General features: G+C 48.5%; 1 protein-coding gene across 2 annotated transcripts in view; it reads right to left on the minus strand.

Annotated features, from left to right (window-relative positions):
* The window catches only part of LOC126416705 (F-box only protein 22-like), a 231,723-nt gene that overhangs the window by 179,669 nt on the left and 28,955 nt on the right, over nt 1–23,099 (minus strand). For both annotated transcript variants that reach the window (XM_050084518.1, XM_050084517.1), the window contains exon 2: nt 13,367–13,477. In XM_050084518.1, coding sequence (XP_049940475.1) covers nt 13,367–13,392 — 26 coding nt within the window. In that variant the 5' untranslated portion in view covers nt 13,393–13,477. The remainder of the gene's footprint in view (nt 1–13,366; nt 13,478–23,099) is intronic.

A 23,099-nucleotide genomic window follows, 5' to 3' on the forward strand; every position in this document is an offset into this window, starting at 1 on the left:
AAGAAGAGTTAAAAAGATGGGCAGGGCAGGGTAGGAGGCAGGTTGGACCACCAAGCTAGGACAGCCATGTGCCTCTTGGGTTGGAGCAGATAACAGGGCACCCCTCCAATCCCTCAAGCATCGAATAAAAACCACTTTCATGGGTAAAATGTAAAACCAAATCAGCCACTTTGGCACTGTCCATTAGCATGAGAGGTAGTGTGCCTGGAAGTTTAAAGTTTTGCCATAAGGTGGCCAAATTAGGGCAGTCCAGTAGAATATGGGCCATCATGAGATGGGCAGTACAATGAAACTGCGGCGGATCCTCACATCATCGGATGTGACCTTGGGTCAGCCAAGGGTGGCCAGATGTGAAGCCAACAAAGGACAGCAGATTCCCTGCAAGAAGCACAAAGGGAAGACTACCACATGGCCATGGTCTCCTTTGCACTTTGCAATTCATTCAGGGGAACCAGGGCACATTAATTCACATCCAAATCCACCAATAACTGTCGGCATACAGTTGATCGAAGATCAGGTTATGGTACCCCAATCTCCAAAGTCAACATCCTGGTAGCCAAGTTGGCCAATCTGCCAGCATGTTCATTCCCTGAGGTCAAAATGTATCCAGGGGTCGATACAAAGACAGCCAACCATCCAGTGTGGAGGACATTGTACAAGAGATCCTGGATAGCCACAACCAGTAGGTGTCGAGAGTAGCTCTGGTTGACAGTCTGAAGACTATTCAAGGAGTCACTGCCGATTAAGAATGACTCACATGTGTAACAATGAAGGTGGCTAAGGGCTCGAGCAGTGACCACCAATTCTGCAATGAATACACTGCATCTGTTAGGCAGGGAATGTAATTCAATGCATTTTGCATGTGTGTAGGCAAAACTGGTTCGTCTGTCGACCATACGGCCATCAGCGTATGCCATGTCTGAGCCTGGAAATGCATTGAGGACCTCCAGGAACAGACAGCAAAAAATCATAGGCTCTATTAAGTCTTTTGGTCCAAAGGAGAGGTCAAGGCAGATCTGAGGACAAGGTACACACCATGGGGGCACACGCAATTTCTCCCTGATGAGGCGACAGTGCGGAAAGATGGAGTTCAGAGAAGGGACTGTATGTGAACTGTGATTGTGACTCTAGACCTTGGCCTCTGCTGTGGGAGGTAGATATCACTACCAGGGTAAAGGACATGGTAATTTGGATGCTCTGGAGAGCAGTGAATGTGTACTGCATAGCTGAGCAGCAATTGCTGGTGCCTGATCTATAGGGGAGAGATGCCGGCCTCTGCAAGCAGGCTGTTCACAGGCATTGTCCGAAAACCATATTCTGCAAGTTTGATCCCACAACGTGTTTGGATCCAGCATCCGCAATGCTGAAGGCGATGCTGAGCCATATGCCAGGCTCCCATAATCAAGACAAGACAGGAGCAAAGCTTTGTAGAACTGCAAAAGTGTAGAGCAGTCTGCACTCTTGATAGTCTTACTGAGACAGTGAAGAGCATTAAGGTGTGACTAGCACATTTGGTTAAGTTGGCAAAGATGGGGAAGCCATGCCAACTGGGCATTGAAGCCCAATCCCAAAAATGGTAAGACTCCACCACGCTGGGCATTTGGTCCTTGAGATAGAGTTCTGGTGATGAATAAACAGTACAATGGCAACAGAAGAGCATGACACACATTGACAGCAGAAAACCAGAAGCCATGGGTGAGAGCCCATGACTGCACCTTTTGTATGGCATCCTGCAGTCAGTGTTCAGCAACATCCATAGTTGAGGAGCAAAAGCAGATGCCAAAGTCACCAGCATAAAAGGAGGGTAACACACTAGACCCTGCAGCTGCACCTGGACCACTGATAGCTACTAGAAGTAGGGGGATACTCAATACAGAGTCCCGAGGGACTCTATTCTCTTATATACAGGAAGCACTGCAGGCAGTACCAACCTGAACCCAGAAAATACAGTGAGAAAAGAAGTTCTGGATAAAGATCGGAAGCTTGCTCTGGACACCCCACTCATGGAGGGTAACTAGGATGTGGTGATGCCATGTGGTGTAGCTATAGAACTCAAGAAAGCAATAAGTTGTTGATACTAACACAAGCTGACCAAATAGCAGACTCCAGGAAGACCAAATTGTCATGGCGGAAACTGACCTGGGATGAAAGTAAAAGACCCTGAGACTCAAGGTACCAACACAGCTGCCAAAACAACATACATTTGAGTAACTTTCAGAGAACATTAGTGAGGCCAATTGGGCAATAGTTGTTCATTTCAAGGGGTATTTACCCAGTTTCAATACTGGGACAATCATGCTTTCTCGCCATTGAGACGGGAACTCACCCTCGCTTCAGATATGGCTGAAAATGGCAATGATGTGATAATGGTAAACCATTGATAAGTGTTTGAGCATTTGGCTGTGGATATGGCCCAAACCTGAAGTGGTGTCAGGGCAAAGGGCTAGGGCACCGAGGAACCCCCACACTCTGAACGGAGCATTATAAGGCTTCAGTTGACATAGTAAAGTAAGTGCATAATGAGCATGATGAGAAACAAAAAGTTTGGCAACACTGTCTGGAGCAGTGTAGACATCAGCATTCACAGAGATACCAGGTATACCCGCGGGGTACTGGTGTCCCCAGAGGCATCAAATCTTCACCCAAACAGCAGAGGAGGAGTACATGGTCCAATCGTAGCAACATGTCACTCCCAGCATTTTGATTTCTGTTTTATGAGGTGATGAACATGGGCACGGAGCCATTTAAAGGCAATGAGATGCTCCATTGAATGATGTCACTTATGGCATTGGAGAGCCTAACTGCAATCTCTAATGCCCACAGTGATTTTGGGCTTCCACCAAGATACTGTCTTCTGATGGGAGAATCACATAGAAGAGGGGGATCACTGAGTTAGCTGCCAACAGAATGGCTGCAGTTGTGCTCTGAACAACCATATCGATACCTCCACATGGTGGGATGCGAAGGGCAACAGCAATGGTGCAAGCATCCCAATCAACTTTTGAGAGAGCCCATTTGGATGGAGGATCAAACTGATCGGGAAATAATCACTGTTGCACAGTCCATCATGGACTCTCCAATGGATGGATGAGAGAAGACCTGGGCTGCAAACAGAAAGGTCAATTGCTGAATAAAACCCATATGCCACACTGAAGTGCGTGGGAATATCAGTATTCAAGGGGCGAAGATCAAGCTCTGTGAGCAAAGTGTTGCCAACTTTAATGTGACCTATGGTCATAGTTCCACCCTACAAAGGGTTCTAGGGGTTCTAGGCATTGAAGTCATCCAGTACTAGGCAGCGCAGGGTAGGTGGAAGGGGGGGGGGGGGGAGGGGGGTGAGCTGAGAAAACAGGCAGACAACATGTTTTGAGACATTTCATCATCAGACTGGAGCTATACACTACAGATGGTAAATTCCAGAGATGTCTTCACAAGAACAGCCACAGCCACCAAAGTCATGTTGAGTGGTATATATTTGTGCAAACACCACCTAATAATCTTTCATAGTCAGCAGCTATTAAAACAGCTCCAACAGCCACGGAGGGTATGGGGGTCTGCATTTGCTGGGAAACAAATTTCCTGGAAGGCAGGGGAAGTGTACAAAAGATGTCGTAGCTCAGTGAATTGGCACAAAAAGCTGCTACAGTTCCACTGAAGGCTCATGCTTTCAGTACCCTGTGGAGGTGTGATGGAACCAAGGATTTCCTGGAAGGCAATGCAAAAGGTGGTGGTGGTGGTGGTTTGAGGTTAAAGGGACCAAACAGCAAGGTCATCAGTCCCTTGTTTCAAATAGACTCCATTCTGCTAACGGGACATCTCAGTATAGTCAGAAAAATAAAACAGAAAAAGGGGAAACGTAAAAGGGCAGTCACGTTGTCATTAGTAAAAACAAATGAAGGAAGTTGGCAAGAGAACGGACCCAACACTATGCTGAAGCAGCATAGGCAAGACCACCTGTGTCTTAAAAGGTACAACTGCTATAATGCAGAAAGTACGGATGGGAATAGAAAAACTAACCAAGCCTTAAAAAGAAGGGGTAAAAACAGAGTAAAAGGGAAAGAAAAGAGGATTCCGGTCAGGGAGGTGAATCGGGAATCTCTGAACACTGCCTACAGTGGGAGACACCCAAACACTCACCGCCCCGCCCCAACACCAGAGGGAGATTAAAAACTTTAAAACTGAGAATAAAAACCACTCTCCCGGAGGAAACCTAGAACCAGAGAGACCATCCGGGAATCGTCAGCCAACATCAAAGGTAAAGTGTGGGGGAGTCTGTACTTAGCACGCAGAGCCAAAAGAAGGGGGCATTCAACCAAAATGTGGGCCACTGACTGGAAGGCTCCACAACCACATAGCGGGGGTGGCTCATCACGCAAAAGGAAACCATGGGTCAGCCTGGTATGGCCAATGCGGAGACGACACAGTGTGGTCGAGTCCTTGCGGGAGAGGCTAAAGGAAGAACGCCATGGGCCTGGATTCACCTTAATGGCACGAAGTTTATTAGACAGTGGAGTAGCCTCCCAAGAATTGGCCCATGACTGTGCAAAGTGGGATTTGATGTGAAGCCGTAAATCCGCTGCAGGAGGGGTTACAGAAAACGGGGGGTAAGTAACTGCTCCCCCAGCCAAACGATCAGCGAGCTCATTACCCGGGATACCCACATGGCCCGGGACCCATAGGAAATCAATGGAACAAGCAGCACGGTGAAGATCAGCGAGATGGTCATGGATGGCAGAGACCAAGGGATGGCGCGAAAAACACCGGTCAATAGCAACAAGGCCACTCAACGAGTCCGTACATAACAAAACGCGGTTGTGTTGGGATTGTTTAATAAAGGTAAGGGCCCGGGAAATTGCCATCAATTCCGCAGTAAACACCCCACATGAGGATGGCAGTAGATGATTTTCCGTTCCAACAAAGGACGTGAAGGCATACCCAACATGATCAGCAGATTTAGAGCCATCAGTGTAAAAAACAACAGCATCCCGAAACTCCCATAAAATTTGGCGGAAAAAGGAACGGAACACCACCGGGGGGATGGAATCTTTCGGACCGTGGCGGAGATCCATCCGAATTCGAGGCCGAGGAACTAACCAAGGAGGGGTGGAGGGGAGGGAGCGAGGAAGACAGGACAAAGAAGGAAGCCGAAAATCACGGGTAAGAGACGCAAGGCGCAGCCCAACCGGTAAACCCGCCCGAGGGCGGGAGTCAGGCGGGCGACGTCCATGGTCTGGGAATAGGATAGAATAGGAAGGATGAGCGGGAGAAGAACGGATAGTAAGGGCATAAGACACCAGAAGCTGGGACCGCCGAACAGAAAGGGGGGGGATCCCAGCTTCAACCAAGAGACTATCAACAGGGCTCGTAGGGAATGCACCGGTGGCCAAACGGATACCACGATGGTGGACTGGATCCAGCACGTGCAGCGTGGAAGGAGCAGCTGAACCATAAACTTGACAACCATAGTCCAAACGTGACAGAACTAGAGCACGATAAAGACGGAGGAGGAGGGAACGGTCCGCACCCCAAGAGGAGTGGGCAAGGAAGCGAAGGACATTGAGTTTTCGGAAACATCCTACCTTCAGGAGTCTGATATGGGGCAGCCAAGTGAGCTTGTTGTCGAAAAGAAGACCTAGGAAACGAAACTGTGGAACCACAGGCAATCTTTGTGCAGCGAGATAGAGCTCTGGATCAGGGTGGACCGTAGTACGGCGACAGAAGTGGACCACCCGCGATTTTAAAGGAGAGAATTGAAACCCGTGTGAGAGGGTCCATGCAGAGGCACGCCGTATAGCCACCTGGAGCTGCCGTTCGGCAGATGGCATCGAGGAGGAACTAACCCAAATGCAGAAATCATCCACATACAGGGCAGGGGCGACCAAGGGACCGACAGAGGCCACAAGTCCATCGATAGCAATGAGGAAAAGAAGGACACTCAAGACAGAACCCTGTGGGATGCCCGTCTCCTGGGTCCGTGGAGAACTAAAAGCAGTACCAACTCGAACTCTGAATGACCGATGGATCAGGAACTGGCGGATAAAAATCGGGAGTGGGCCCCGAAGACCCCACTGATGAAGGGTTAGTAAGATGTGATGGCGCCAGGCCGTGTCATAGGCCTTGCGAAGGTCAAAAAACACTGCAACCAAATGGCGGCGCTGGGAAAAAGCCTGCCGAACTGCGGATTCCAAGCGAAGCAAATGATCGATTGGAGATCGTCCCTCTCGAAAGCCACACTGGTAAGGGGACAATAGATCCCGAGATTCGAGGACCCAAGTGAGCCGACGGGCTACCAGCCGTTCAAGTAACTTACAACCAACATTGGTCAAACTAATTGGCCGATAGCTGTCAACAGATAGGGGGTTCTGACCAGGCTTAAGGACAGGAACCACAATGCTATCCCTCCACTGAGAAGGGAAGTCACCCTGGAGCCAGATACGGTTAAACACCCGAAGAAGATGGTGCCGTTGTGGAGCACTGAGATGTTGAAGCAGCTGGTTATGAATGGAATCTGGGCCAGGGGCCGTATCATGAGAAGAAGATAGAGCAGAAAGAAATTCCCATTCAGTGAAAGGTTCGTTGTAAGATTCTGACTCACAAGTGGTGAAACATAAGGTGACAGCTTCAGCCTGCTGTTTTTGATGAAGGAAAGCAGCTGGATAGGAGGCCGACGCTGATGCCACTGCAAAATGGGTCGCAAGATGTTCTGCGAGAACTAATGGGTCCGTACAAATGCCATCTGGGAGGTGAAGGCCTGGGAGGGTGGACTGCCGATGGCAACCTTGGAGAGAGCGAAGTGTAGCCCATACCCGTGACAGAGGGACAGTGGAACCAAGGGAAGAAACGAATCGTTCCCAACATATCCGTTTGCTCTGTTTAATTAAATAACGGGCTTTAGCGCGAAGGCGCTTAAAGGTAGAAAGGCTGGCTACAGATGGGTGCCTCTTAAAGTGTTGCAAAGCTCGACGGCGATCACGGATGGCAATGGCAATGGCCGTACTCCACCACGGGACTTGCCGACGACGAAATTGTCCAGATGAGCGCGGGACAGCAAGGTTAGCAGCGCGAACAATCGCGGCAGACACGTCACGTAGGACGTCATCAATACAACCCAACAAAGAGGGAGAAAACTCGACCTGTGCAGTATATAGAGGCCAATCGGCGCGGTGGAAAGACCAACGAGGTAACCTGTCCATCGGGGAGCGGGAAGGGAGCGTGATAATCAACGGGAAATGGTCACTATCACAAAGGTCGTCGTGTGGCGACCAGTGTAATGAAGGGAGGAGAGAGGGAGAAGAAAGAGAAAGATCAATGGCAGAAAAGGTACCATGACCAGCACTGAAATGAGTAGGGGAGCCATCATTAAGAAGGCATAGGTCGTGGTCTGCAATAAATTGGTCTATAAGAAGACCTCGTCTAGATGGAAAGGCACTGCCCCACAAAGGATGATGAGCATTAAAATCCCCAAGGAGGAGGAAGGGAGGAGGAAGTTGCTGAAGAAGGGTGGTTAAGGCAGCAGGTGTAAGAGTCCTGTCAGGAGGGAGATAAAGATTGCATACTGTGACTGCAGAGTCTAAGTGGACCCTAACAGCAACCGCTTCCAATGTAGTGTGGAGAGGAATCCACGTGCTAGCAATGTCTGTACGGACCAACGTACAAACGCCACCAGAAGCCCGCAAGGGTCCGACCCGATTTCGACAGAAAACACGGAACCCACGGAGGGTCGGTGAGTGAGCATCAGTAAAATGAGATTCCTGGAGAACCACACAAGCTGCTGAGTAGGACGAAAGAAGGGATTTCAATTCCGGAAGGTGACGATAGTAGCCATTACAATTCCACTGGAGAACCACAGAACGATGGTTTAAATGAGGGCTGAACACGCTAAATCCAGTCATACCGCCGGGTCCCCACCCGTCACCGACAAGGAGGGGGCGACATCCATAAACGACAGGTCAGAATCCGGTTGTGAAGCCGGGGAAGGGACCTCTGGTGACACCAGAGGCTCTTTGTCCCGGGACTTATGTTTCTTCTTCTTTTCAGGCTGAGATCGAGGAGGGCTGTGTGGCATAATGGAGCCAGCTGCAGCAAGATCAGGAACAGAAAGAGACCGGGCGACCGGGGGGCCGATAGACCGCGGCTCTCGCGGTCGCCGCGCTGCAGCAGACCTTTGACCTGGAAGGTGCCGGGAAGGGGCATCCCGGGAGAGGCGCCCTTGACCGGCAGACGCCGAAGGAGTGGGACACTTCTCCGGCTGGGGAGGGGGAGCAGCGCCCAGAGGAGAAGGTGTGGGAGCCGCAGGGGAGGGGGGAAGGAGAGGGGTCCGGGATGGGGGTAAGGAAGGGGGAGGAAGGGATGAAGATGTAACCAAGGCGTAACTAGACGTCATGGACACAGGGTGCAATCGTGCGTATTTCTTACGGGCCTCTGTGTAGCTTAAACGATCAAGAGACTTATACTCCTGTATCTTTTTTTCTTTCTTATAGACGGGGCAATCTGCTGAACGAGGAGAATGACTACCACGACAATTTACACATACAGGAGGGGGAACACAGGGACTCCCCTCATGGAGTGGACGTCCACAGTCACCACAGAGAGGGTCCTGGGTACAGCGAGAAGACATGTGGCCAAAACGCAAGCACTTAAAACACCGCATAGGAGGTGGGATGTACGGCTTCACATCACAGCGATAGACCATAATCTTAACTTTCTCAGGAAGGGTATCCCCTTCAAAGGCCAGGATAAAGGCACCAGTATCAATACGATTATCTTTAGGACCCTTCTGAACACGCCGAACAAAGTGAACACCCCGCCGTCCGAGATTGTCCCGAAGTTCCTCATCAGTTTGAAGGATGAGGTCTCTGTGAAAAATCACACCTTGTACCATATTTAGAGACTGGTGAGGGGTAATGGACACGGGAATTGTGCCAAGATGGGTACAGGCACGAAGGGCCGCAGATTGGGCAGCCGAAGCAGTTTTTATCAGTAACGAACCCGACCGCATCTTGCTCAGGGAGTCCACTTCGCCGAACTTGTCTTCAATGTGTTCCACAAAGAATAAAGGTTTGACACTGGTGAAAGTATCTCCATCAGTCCTGGTGCAAACTAGATAACGGGGGAAAGGTTTTGCCCCTAGACGACGCGCCTGACCCTCCTCCCAGGGGGTAGCCACGGAAGGGAAGGCCGAAGGGGCAAGAGAAGCAGCACTTGAGGAATCAGTACCACGCAGAGAGACGGCCGCAGAAGAGCGGCCAGAGTTTTGGACCCGTATGCGTTTCATCTGCATAGCGTCCGCCCTGATACCACCCACTCCGATCAGGGGCTCTCCTCACGGGCGCCACCCAGCCACAGCAAGGGCCGTCTGGCACGGCGGCCATTGCCGGGAGTTCCGATGCTCCAGGATGACGAGCAACCACTCCAAGGCATGCATGAGGAGGTCACAGCTCAGGTATCAGAAGTGTGATCCCTGTGTGTTCAGGGGGCTCAACCAAAAGGGTACATAGCGACCCCACCACACGGGCTGGCTACCGTGCTGGCTATGCACCCTAGCATCAGACAACGACGTAAAAGAAAAGGTGGAATGTACTATGAGGGCACACGTCGGAGACACTAGGTAAGGTGCTCTTCCCCAAATGGCTCACACTACGGAAGAGAAATTTTGGAATGGAGGTCAAACCCCAGAGGGGGACCAAGGAACGCCAAAAGGAGGAGATGATTACGCAAAAAAATCCGGAGTGTAGAACCAACAGAACCAGGAGGATAGCAGGGGCCAACATAAGCAAGGACACCAATAGAGAGAGAGGAGAGGGCGAGGGGAAAGGGGTATGGAGGGGAAAGGAGGGGAAGGGAAAGGAAAGGAAATGCAGCCCGGGAGAGAAAGAAGGCTGCAATGGCTCGGGGCCCCGTGCTCGCCACGCACGTATCCACGAAAGAGTTGTGGACCCCCTGGGGGGCAATGCAAAAGGCAGGGGAAGTGCACGGAAGATGATGTAGCTCAGCCAAGTAATGGAAAAAACCACTACAGTTCCACTGAAAGCCCATGATTTCAGTATCCTGTGGAGGCGTTGTGGGACCAAAGAGGTAGTTCATGCCTCAGTGACGCCTGTGAAGATACACCATCAACGCACATTTGTTTTGAATCAGTGTGTGTGTGTGTGTGTGTGGGGGGGGGGGGGGGGGGGGGAGAGTGGGAGTGTAGGGAATATATAGGGGCCACCAGGAACACTGCCTTGGATACAGAGACAGAACATTTGGGGTATGGTGGCACAGGGGCCATCAGAATCTCCCTCGTTTTGGAAGATTTCTTCTTGTCCTTAGATTATTTAGACTTGTGCAAGGGCTCGTGTGCCCCAGATTCTGGGACAGAAGAGGATCACGAAATCCTATGACCTGCAACCTGTGGCTCCTTCAGCCACCAGCTGGCATCCAGTTGCAGGTCAGCAGAGTCTTGGGAAGAGAGTGTCCCGAGAGACCCATTCCTGATAAAGAGTGCCAGAGTAGGGTGTTGCTTTTCCAGCTGGGGGCTGGTGACTGACATCCTCAGTGGATAGGGAGTCAATGCTCCCAAAGGGGATCTGAGGGAAACAGCAGAATGACAACTGCCGACCACCAGGGGAGTGGGTGTAGTTGGGAAGCCCTATGGTCTAGACGTCGAAGATATGAAAGGCGATGGCACAGTCACTAAAGCAGATGATGTCACTGTAGCAGTAGCATATATGGGCAACTGTATTCCTTCTTGGCCTCTTGATATGTGAGGTGGTCACGTCTTGTACTCCTGCATTTCCTTTTCACATTGGTGCAGTCTGGTGAACAGATGGAATGGTGTTCCCCACAGTTGACAGAAATGGGAGGAGAGGCACAAGGAGCCTTCATGTGCAACTGATGGCCACAATCCCTACAGGCTGGGCTGGTACTGCAATGCAGAGACGTGTCCAAATCACACACATTTGTTGCACTGCATGGGAGGAGGAATGTATGGCTTGACATCACAATGATACACCATCACCTTGACCTTCTCAGGCAATGAATCACCTTCAAAGGCCAAGATTAAGGCTCCAGTATATACTCAGTTGTCTTTAGGCCCCCATTGGACACAATGGACAAAATGCACACCTCGTCACTCCAAAACAGAATGCAGCTAGTCATCAGTCTGTAAAAGGAGATCCAAGTGGAAAATGATACCCCGTATCATATTTTGACTTTTACCTGGGGGGGGGGGGGGGGGGGGGGGGAGTTATAGTGACAGGAATACCACCCAGCCTGTCGCTGACAAGCAGTGCCCGTCATTTTAATCAGAATGTAACCACTTTTTATTTTTGAAATCACTACCAAAGGGGGGGGGGGGGGAGTTATAGTGACAGGAATACCACCCAGCCTATCGCTGACAAGCAGTGCCCGTCATTTTAATCAGAATGTAACCACTTTTTATTTTTGAAATCACTACCAATCCTAGAGATTTTCAAAGAAGAACAGAGGCTTTGTAGTCAAAAAGGAATCCCCGTCCATCTTAGGGCAAACCAACTACTGTGGGGAGTATTTCTCGCCTTGTCTCTGGGTCCTACGTTCCTCCCACGGTATTGCTAGAGAGGGAAACTTTTGCAGATCGTAGCTATCTGTGGAAGAGGCTGCTGGGGATGCGCAGCCACCAGTAGAAGAAAGTTTAATTTGCTTCAAGCGCAAATCTTCTGCCATGGTACTACCCACTCTGTGCAAGGGCTCTCCCCATGGGTGCCACCCAGTCATTGCAATGGTTACCTGATCAGTAAACCATTTCCCAGTGTCCCCTTGCCCCAGACATGACAGGCACATACTCTGTCTTGCTTGCTGCATTTTGTATCTAGTACCACTGCAAGAAAGAAGGGTGCAAAGAGAGAAAGGCACAAAGGTGAAATATATGCCACCTGGTGACATTCTCTGCATGATCTGCACTTCTGTAAAATTTAGAAAAGCAGTGTCAGGTCACACCCAAAAAGTGAACCATATAATTAATAACGAAAAGGTGTAGAAGGTAAGAAAATGAGTGCAAAAAACACAAACCAGATCCAAGCACAATCGTCACCAAGAAGACTATCCAGCAGAAAGGTAGAGAGGAAAAGAGAACAACAGAAAGATAGACTTGCAGCATGGAAAGGGAAGAAGTGCTGAAAGGATTGGGGCCCCACAGTGACCAGGCACATACTCATGAAAGAGATATGGGTCCTCTAGAGTCAATAGAATTGGAGTTACTGCTAATGCACCACAGTTGTTACTCTGTGAATGAATTCCTCACCAAATGAAGTGGAATTTCTACAATGTAAAAAAAGTAATCACAATTATGGTCAATTTCATACGCAAAGTACATATTTTTAACATGTGTTATTTCATAAGCAAACATAATTAATACAATGTTGTAAAATTCCTTCAAATAAATTGCATTAATATTGTCAAACATATTTAACGTCAAGCTCATTATTATTTGCAGTAATCAAATGTGATAAATTGTTTTAACCTGCAGCAGTTGCATGGACTATATATGTAATACACTTGTGGAAATACAAGGATCTAAAAGTCAGGTAGCAACAACGCTTTGAGCCTCTGTGTACTTCAAGATGAACTGTTGGTGCGCCACCTCAGTTTTTCCTGCCTTTAGTTCTACCAATGATGTTCTGGAAGAGCATTCTGGCATTCCTCTGATGGAAAGTCAGCCATACACTTCAAAAATGACACAGACGAGTTCTGTGGATCACTGCTGGAACTACAAAAGAACATAAAATAAAAGTATTTGGGAAGCTTGTAATGTGTGTCAAACTCATTTGCCACGATCATTCCAACATTGTATGCCTTCTTTCTAAAACCCTGATTACATTAGTATTTAACAGAATATGTATTTTTTAAACTCAATCAAAGCAAATGACGTCAATGTAATTAAAATTGTAACATAGTATTATTTTTTTCCAAATAATGATATATATTTTTACTTTTGATTTGTAATTTTTAATATACTTTGTTATGTAAGAAAAACACTCAATACAATTTTTTTTTTCAAAATTTTTTGGCGTCCTTTGTTAGTTGAGGAAATGACAAGCCATGTAATCCAGGGAATCACTTTCATTTCTTTTTAGAGCACGACCACCAATGCAGGTTAATGTTGCAATACATGTGAAACAGTTTAATGCTGAATTTTTTATTGATTTATCCTGTATCTGCACATGGTGTTGCAGAACCAAAATAAAAGAAACAGATATTGTTATAGTGACAATTGCAAAAGAAATCAAGGAGATATTAAGGTATTTTCATATAGACCCATATATCTTCAGAAATTAACTAAATAATTCAGCATTTTCTTGTAAAATTGTGATCTGCTTGCAGGTCTGCAAACAAAAATGGGTAATACCTGGTAGCATATGCCACAGCTGACATTATGTGCCAGAATAATTATCTTCTGTTTCCACAATATGTTGCAAGGATCAACTTCTTATGATTCTTGAGCACACATTTCCACAACCTGGAAGTTCCATATAACCGAATTAAAACATGATTAATAAGCACAGAGAAAGCAATGTTCACAGCAATCAAATTACAGTATAAAAGTAGATGTATCAACTGAGATATGTGAATTATATGAAAGTCACTAGAACCATGTAAACCAAATTTAAGAAAGGGTGATACAAAATAATCATCATACCAAATTAAGAATATTAAGTCCATCCTTAATGTTATGAGTGCAAATGAATATACAATTACATGAACAAGATGATAAAAAAAATTGTTACACGAGATTACAGTACAAAACACACACACACACCAAAATGAAAAGGATCTTGGTTTTGGTTATCTGCAGCACAGCACGAGAACTCAATCAGTTTCGAAAATCACATCAAGAAGGTGAACCTTAAGGGATGTGGAATGAATCAATGTCTATATTAACAAAAGACAAGGAAATCATACAATCTGTATGCCATATCAACAATAAACAATCATTATACCACTAAATGCAATTCACTTTTAAAGTTAAATTTAATTGAGTGAATTGTAAAACTGCTAACTTGTAAAAAAAGCTGCTACCTCTTCCTTTGTACTGTATAATGACTGTTCCTCTGTTATCTGTAGATTAATATTTAGTTTATTACAGTGGTATTTTTCAAAGAAAACTCTAGCTATACATGTCAGCACTGGGTCCTATTTACTACAGACCTTACACTCATTTGCAGTGTACCGACACTTTCCACATAACAGAACTTTTCACTCTCTGAATCCAGATTATTTGTAGAAACAGCAGCCAATGACATGCTGTTATAATTTTGTTATGTATTGGTTGGGATTCTCAATTTCTTGCTTTATGTTTGATGGGAGCTTCTCGAATATCTGTCCAACAGCGTACGTGGCTCCATTCTGAACCAAAGACAAGGAAAATTATTTTTGTTTATCACCGTAAAGAGGAGGCATTGAGTCGCAGACAGGTACAATGAAAAGATTGCTTGCTATACATTGAAGCTATCAACCAAAATCAATCAATCAATCTCTCTCTCTCTCTCTCTCTCTCTCTCTCTCTCTCTCACACACACACACACACACACACACACACACACACACACACACACCAAAACACAAATATGACCACTGTCTCTGGCCACAACACTGCAGGCAGCAACTGTGCCTGATGGTAGCAGCAATCTGATGTAGGTAGTGGGGATAAGGAGGATGTGTGGGGCAGGGTGCGGGAGGGGTAACAGGGTAAGGGTGGGGAAGTTACAGTGCTGCTTGTACTTGTGGGAGCATGCAGGGATGTGGGGACAGATTAGAACTGCTAGGTGCAGTCAGGAGGTTCGAAGGGCGGTGGGGAACGGGGGGAGGCAGGAAAGAGGAGAATTAGAAAAGGGGGAAAAAAAGACTGGTGGGTGCATTGGTGAACTAGAAGGCAGTGTGGCGCTGGAGTGAGAGCACGGGAGGGGATAGGTAAGTGGAGGCCACAGGGCTTATGAGAACGTAGGATGTATTGCAGGGAGAGTTTTCACTTGCACAAGTTGGAAAAGCTTGTGTTGGTAAGGATTCAGATAGCAAAGGATGTGAAGCAGTCACTGAAGTGAAGCACAATGTTTTGGGCAGCAAGTTCAACAACTGGGTGGTCCAACTGTCCCTTGGCCTGTTTCAGTGGCCACTCATTCGGAGAGACAGCTTGTCAGTTGTCATGCCCATGTAGAAAGCAACATGTTGCTTGCAGTTTATTTTGTAGATCACTTGAACTGCTTTCACATGTGGCTGTGAATTTAATGGGATAGGCAATGCCTGTGACTGAAATGGAATAGTGGTGGTGATTATATGGGACAGGTTTTGCATCTAGATCTGTTTATGGGATATGAGCCATGAAGCAAGTGGTTGGGAGCAGGGGTGAATTTGGGTTGGACACATATCCTCCTGAAAGCTTAAATGTACAGCAGTCACACCTGTCTTCGACTCAACTTCGCCTTCTCATGGTGAGTATTGTTATTCCATCCTCAACTTTCCACTGTTTGAAAATTATTTTTGTGTATTGATTGTGACTAGATAACTCACAATCTTGCAACAAAATCATTAAAGAGAAAATATACTGGAGAGTGACGGTAAGAATTCCAAGATGTTTAATAAGGTTTCTGCTAAATGTATAGTTATATTATCCTTATTGCTAGCATCTGCTGAATAAACAGTTTATATGATTCAGATGCACTGCTCCAGAAGATACTGTGATATGCGATTCGTTCATCTCATTACGTACAATTTTCAAATAATTTGTTTTGATGTATAGAAGACATGTCAAGGTTTACAAAAGAAACTTTTTTCTCTTTTTTAAGAGAAATACAGAAGTTTACATTATATTTTACATTTCTAAGTTACAGCTACACATGTACATAAAATAATACAAGTAATACAATCCCTGTGTTCAGCCTGTGAAGCTGACTTCAATGAATTCATCGACAGAATAACAACACTTTTCCACCAGAAGAGTAAAGAGCAATCTTTTTAGTGAACCAAGCTCCATCTTAAATATATTGCTGCCTTTTATTTTATTGAAAATTTTTAACCCCATAACTCTGGCGTTTGGGCATAAAGTTTTAAACAATGTGTTGGAAGTTTGAACTTCTCTCTGTGGCAAGGGCTGTAGTTGTGGTCAAAATGGAAAGTATCTAGTGTATGTTGATTTTTATATAGGAGCACCACCACCTCATCTATGTAAAGTGAGGGGATAGATAGTATTTTTAAATTTTTTAACAGTGGTCGACAGGATTCCCCCCCCCCCCCAACACACACACACGTTTCTAATTACTTTCTTTTGTAATACTAGGAGCCTAGTGACATTTGTTCAATTTCCCCAGAAGATTATGCCATAACGAATAACTGACTCGAAGTAGCAGTGGTAAACTATATTTCTGGTATCCATGTTTGTGACACCTGACAAAGTACACATTGCAAATGCTAAGTTGTTCAGTTTATTTGCTAAGTCATCTATGTGTACCTTCCAATTCAAATTTTTGTCAAGATTTAGATTAAGAACTTCACGTGGTTTGCTTCTGTGATATCCTGATCATTGCAAGTTATCTTTATTTCAGTCCTTTCTACTGATTTAGCTTCAAATTGCATCATTTTGGTTTTAGTTACATTTAGTTTTAGTCCATTTTGATAGAACCAAGATTCGAGTTTTTTCTACAGTGTTTTTGGCTTTTTCTGGAATACTTCTAGATACTTCATTTTCAATTAGAGCTGATGTATCATCAGCAAATAAGACTGAATGAACATCAATAGCAAGTGGTAGGTATTTACGCAAAAAAAGAAACAGATAGGGACCCAATATCGAACCTTGTGGGACTCCTTGAGGAACTGTTTTCCAGTCTGAGGAATAATTGATTCCATTTGAAGTTAAAATTACTCTTTGTTTCCTACTTGACAAGTAAGAGCTAAACCATTTTACAGCAGTGTTGGTTGGTTGGTTTGTGGGATTAAAGGGACCAGACTGCTACGGTCATCGGTCCCTTTTTCCAAGTACTAAAAACACCCACAGAGAATAAAAACGATTAACAGAATAGAGCACAGACGACACAGAACAAGAGAAACTGAGACAAAGACCAGACAAAACGAACTAAAATCACACAGAGTGTGACGGTGGTTGGCCGACCATAGAAATAATAAAGGAAAAGCCAACCACTTAAAACACATTAAAAAATCAATTTAAAACCGGAGGCCAAAGGCCAGAATCAACACAAAACAATAAAATAAAACAGAAACACTTAGATTAAATGATAAAAACCACCTGCCCGAATAGAACGTAAAACTAAGTCAGCCGTAGCAGAGTCATCTGTTAAAAGGGCAGGGAGCGTGTCAGGCAGTGCGAACGACTGCCTGAGCACAGCTAAAAGTGGACACTCCAATAAAATATGGACCACAGATAAAACGGAGCCGAAGCGACATAGAGGTGCGTCCTCACGGCGCAATAAGTGGCCGTGCGTAAGCCGAGTGTGCCCAATGCGCAGCCGGCAGAGGACAACAGACTCCTTGCGGGAGACCCGCATGGACGACCGCCACACAGTCGTCGTCGCCTTGATTGGACGGAGTTTGTTGGGCGTGGGCAGATTGCACCATTCAGCGTCCCAAACCGAAAGAACTTCGCGGCGTAAGACTGCCCGCAAATCAGTCTCCAGGAGGCCAATCTCCAGAGATGATTTACTAGTGGCCTCTTTCGCCAGGCGGTCAACATTCTCATTGCCAGGTATCCCAACATGGCCTGGGGTCCACATGAAGACCACAGAGCGGCCACAATGGGCAAGAGTATGCAGGGACTCCTGGATAGCCAGCACCAGACAGGAACGAGGGAAACACCGGTTGAGAGCTCGTAAACCGCTCAGGGAATCGCTGCCGATAACGAAGGACTCACCTGAGCAGGAGCGGATATACTCTAGGGCACAAAAGATGGCGACTAGCTCAGCAGTGTAAACACTGCAGCCATCCGGCAAGGAACGTTGTTCGGAATGGTCGCCCAGAGTTAGCGCATAACCGACTCGACCAGCGACCATCGAGCCGTCAGTGTAAACTATACCAGAGCCCTGATAAGTGGCCAGGATGGAATAAAAGCGGCGGCGGAAGGCCTCTGGAGGTACTGAGTCCTTCGGGCCCCGTGCCAAGTCGAGCCGAAGGCAAGGGTGAGGCACACTCCAGGGGGGTGTACGCAGAAGTACCCGGAAAGGAGGTGGAACAGGGAAAAACCCAAGCCCGGAGAGAAGCTCCTTGACGCGTACGGCGATCAGACAACCCGACCGGGGCCGACGGTCTGGCAGATGCACGACTGACTGCGAGAACAGGACACGGTAATTTGGATGCCCGGGCAAGCTAAAAACATGGGCAGCATAAGCAGCCAGTAATTGTTGGTGGCGTAACCGCAGTGGAGGGACACCTGCCTCCACTAGTATGCTGTCCACAGAGCTGGTGCGGAAAGCACCAGTGGCAAGGTGTATCCCACTATGGAGGATTGGGTCCAGCACCCACAATGCAGATGGGGATGCTAAGCCATAAGCCAGGCTCCCATAATCCAGGCGAGACTGGATTAACGCCTGGTAGAGCCGTAACAGGGTAGATCGATCGGCGCCCCAGCGGGTGTGGCTCAAGCATCGCACAGCATTGAGGTGCCACCAACACGCCTGTTTGAGCTGCCGGATATGAGGCAGCCAAGTCAACCGGGCATCGAAAACCACCCCCAAAAACCTGTGTGATTCCACCACTGAAAGAAGTTCGCCGGCAAGATGAAGCCGCGGCTCCGGGTGGACAGTACGTCGCCGGCAGAAATGCATAACGCAGGTCTTGGCTGGCGAAAACTGGAACCCATGAGCTACAGCCCAAGACTGCGCCTTGCGGATAGCGCCCTGTAGCTGACGTTCAACAGCTGCAATGCCAGTAGAGCTGTAGTAAAGGCAGAAGTCGTCAGCATACAGGGAAGCGGAGACAGAATTTCCCACAGCCGCAGCGAGCCCGTTAATGGCTATTAAAAACAGGCAGACACTTAAAACAGAACCCTGTGGCACACCAGTCTCCTGGACGTGGGAGGAACTATATGAGGCCGCGACTTGCACGCGGAAGGTACGATACGACAGAAAATTTCTGATAAAGATCGGCAGAGGGCCCCAAAGACCCCATCCATGAAGTGTAGAAAGGATGTGATGACACCATGTCGTATCGTACGCCTTCCGCATGTCGAAAAAGACAGCGACCAGGTGCCGACGGCGGGCAAAGGCAGTACGAATGGCCGACTCCAGGCTCGCCAGATTGTCGGTGGCGGAGCGGCCTTTACGGAACCCACCCTGAGACAGAGCCAGAAGGCCCCGAGACTCCAGTACCCAATTCAAGCGCCGGCTCACCATCCGTTCAAGCAACTTGCAAAGAACGTTGGTGAGGCTAATGGGACGGTAGCTGTCCACCTCCAGAGGGCTCTTTCCAGGTTTCAAAACGGGGACGACAACAGTTTCCCACCATCGCGACGGAAACTCGCCCTTGACCAAAAGACGGTTGTAAAGATCGAGGAGGCGCCGCTGGCAGTCCACTGAAAGGTGTTTCAGCATCTGACAGTGGATGCCATCTGGCCCAGGAGCGGTATCAGGACAAGCGGCTAGGGCACTGCAAAATTCCCACTCACTGAACGGAGCATTGTAAGATTCTGGGTGGTGGGTGCGAAACGAAAGGCTCCGACGTTCCATCCGCTCTTTAGTGGAGCGGAAGGCTAGCAGGTAATTGGAAGAAGCGGAACTAAGAGCAAAATGCTCTGCCAAGCTGTTGGCAATTTCGTCGGAGTCTGTACAAACTACTCCATTCAGTGAGAGCGCAGGGACGCTGACAGGGGTCCGACAGCCATAGAGGCGTCGGATCTTGGCCCAGACCTGCGATGGAGAGACATGGAGGCCAATGGTGGACACATACCGCTCCCAGCACTCCTGCTTGCTTTGGCGGATAAGGCGGCGGGCCCGGGCTCGCAGCCGTTTGAAGATGATGAGGTGTTCAATGCAGGGATGTCGCTTGTGACGCTGTAGCGCCCGCCAGCGATCTTTAATCACTACAGCGATCTCAGGCTACCACCAAGGCACAGTCCGCAGCCGAGGGGACCCAAAGGAACGGGGAATGGCAGATTCGGCGGCAGTAACGATGCCGGTGGTGACCGATTGAACTACCACATCAATGTCATCATTAGAGAGAGGCTCAATAGCGGCAGTGGAGGAGAACAAGTCCCAGTCAGCCTTATTCATAGCCCATCTGCTAGGGCGCCCAGAAGAGTGACGCTGTGGTAGTGACAGAAAGATCGGAAAGTGGTCACTACCACACAGGTCGTCATGCACACTCCATTGGACAGACGGTAAGAGGCTAGGGCTACAGATTGAAAGGTCAATGGTGGAGTATGTGCCATGCGCCACACTGAAGTGTGTGAAGGCACCATCATTTAAAATCGAGAGATCGAGCTGCGACAATAAATGCTCAACGGTGGCACCTCGACCTGTTTCCACTGACCCATCCCACAGAGGGTTATGGGCGTTGAAGTCGCCCAATAGCAAGAAAGGTGGCAGCAATTGGGCTATCAGCGCAGCCAGGACATGCTGCGAGACAACACCATCTGGTGGAAGGTAAAGACTGCAGACGGTAACAGCCTGTGGCGTCCACACCCGAACAGCGACAGCCTCTAAAGGTGTGTGGAGAGGGACAGACTCGCTGTGCAGAGAGTGAAGGACAAAGAGGCAGACGCCACCAGACACCCTTTCATATGCTGCCCGGTTCTTATAATAACCCCGATAGCCACGGAGGGCGGGGGTTCGCATTGCTGGAAACCAAGTTTCCTGAAGAGCAATGCAGAAGAAAGGGTGAAGGCTGATAAGTTGGCGGAGCTCAGCTAGATGGTGGAAGAAACCGCTGCAGTTCCACTGGAGGATGGTATTGTCCATGGCGGAGAAAGGCGTGACGGGACTGGGAAGGCAGATTACGCCGCTGGGTCACCTGCTGCCTCCGATGGAGCACCCGTACAAGTGCTATCCATTGCGTCTGAGGGACCGGCGAGATCGAGGTCCTCAGCGGACGCAAGGATCTCCACCTCATATCGTCAGACGCAGAGCTTTTAGGTAGTGGTGGAGTAGGTGCCACCGTGGGGGTCTTGGTCTTACGGGTCTCCAAAGTCGTTTTCTCTCGCTGTTCCTTTAGTTGCCGTTGTTGAGAGGGCTTATTGGAGTCAGTCTCCGGGACCGAAGAGGATCGCGAAGCCCGTCGACCAGCGACCTGTGGCGTCCTCAGCCATTGGTTGGTGGCTGCTGTGCCGCTGGTAGGAACCTGGGAAGGGAGTAACCCAAGGGATCCCTTCCGAGCGAGAGAAGCCGAAGAAGACTTACGCTTCTCCGGCTTAGAAGTGGGGACTGGTGTCCCCAGTGGTTTAGTGGGTGCTGCTCCCGAGGTAGATGATGTGGGAGCAACAGCAAGAGAAGGGGCCCCCATCGTCAAGGAGGCAGGTGAGGTCCTCTGACTCTGAGAGCTGACGGTATGACTTGCAGCTGAAGGAGCGGGAGCAGGAGTGACAGTGGAGGCATAAGATGACATCATGCGCACGGGATGTAGCCGTTCAAATTTCTGCTTAGCCTCAGTGTAGGTCAATCGGTCCAGGGTCTTATATTCCATGATTTTGCGTTCTTTCTGGAAGATTCTGCAGTCTGGCGAGCAAGGTGAATGGTGCTCCCCGCAGTTGACACAGATGGGAGGCGGGGCACATGGAGTATCAGGATGAGATGGGTGCCCACAATCTCGACATGTGAGGCTAGAAGTACAGCGAGAGGACATGTGACCGAACTTCCAGCACTTAAAGCACCGCATCGGGGGAGGGATATAGGGTTTGACGTCACATCGGTAGACCATCACCTCGACCTTCTCTGGTAATGTATCACCTTCGAAGGCCAAGATGAAGGCACCGGTAGCTACCCGATTGTCCCTCGGACCCCGATGAACGCGCTGGACAAAACGTACAACGCGGCGCTCTAAATTGGCGCACAGCTCGTCATCAGACTGCAAAAGTAGGTCCCGATGGAAAATAATACCCTGGACCATATTTAAACTCTTATGTGGGGTGATGGTAACGTTAACATCCCCTCAACTTCTCACAAGCAAGTAACCTGCGTGACTGGGCAGAGGATGCCGTTTTTATCAAAACTGACCCAGAGCGCATTTTGGACAAGCCCTCCACCTCTCCAAACTTGTCCTCTAAATGCTCTACAAAGAACTGAGGCTTCACGGATAGAAACGAGTCACCATCAGCTCTGGTACAGACGATATACCTGGGCGAATACACGTCACTGTCATTCATTGCCTTTCGTTCCTCCCATGGTGTGGCCAGGGAGGGGAACGATTTGGGGTCATAAACGTTAGCTTTAAAATGAGCCCTCGAACGCTTAGAGACTGCTGGTGGCTGGCCGCCAGCGAGAGATGATGTATCACGCTTCATTGCGGGTCATCCGCCCTGATGCCACCTAGTCCAATCAAGGGCCCTCGCCATGGGCGCCACCCAGCCGCAGCAATAGCCACCTGGCAGGATGGCCATTGCCGGGAGTCCTGATGCCCCAGGGAGATGGGCATCTACTCCTTGGCATACGTGGGGAGTTAACGGCGCAGGCATCAGCAGAGCGATCCCTGTGTTGTCAGGGGGCTACAACCAACAGGGTACATGGTGGCCCCAGCACAACGAACTGGCTACCGTGCCGGATCTTAGGTGCAAAAATGTCCAAGGTCGTCGTCACAGTGAAAAGCAACACTGCAGAGTGCAGCGTGGGAATCGCACTCAGGGACGTATCCTCGCCCAAGAGATGGAAAACGAGCGGGACACCATTGCAACGACGAAAAAGCCGGCTAAAGGTCTCAATGCACGACGGGTACAGTGCACCATGTAAGGCGCCCTTCCCCAATTGGCTCACTCTTCGGAATAATTTAGAAAGATGGAGGTCAAACCCGAAAGGGGACCATCACGTAAGGCCGAAACATGTGAGACTCCTTTTAGTCACCTCTTACGACAGGCAGGAATACTGCGGGCCTATTCTAACCCCCGAACCCGGAGGGGGGTTACAGCAGTGTCCCCGATTCCATACTTCTGAAAT

This window comes from Schistocerca serialis, chromosome 8 (assembly GCF_023864345.2).
Source record: "Schistocerca serialis cubense isolate TAMUIC-IGC-003099 chromosome 8, iqSchSeri2.2, whole genome shotgun sequence".
In the NCBI taxonomy this organism is placed as follows: domain Eukaryota; kingdom Metazoa; phylum Arthropoda; class Insecta; order Orthoptera; family Acrididae; genus Schistocerca; species Schistocerca serialis.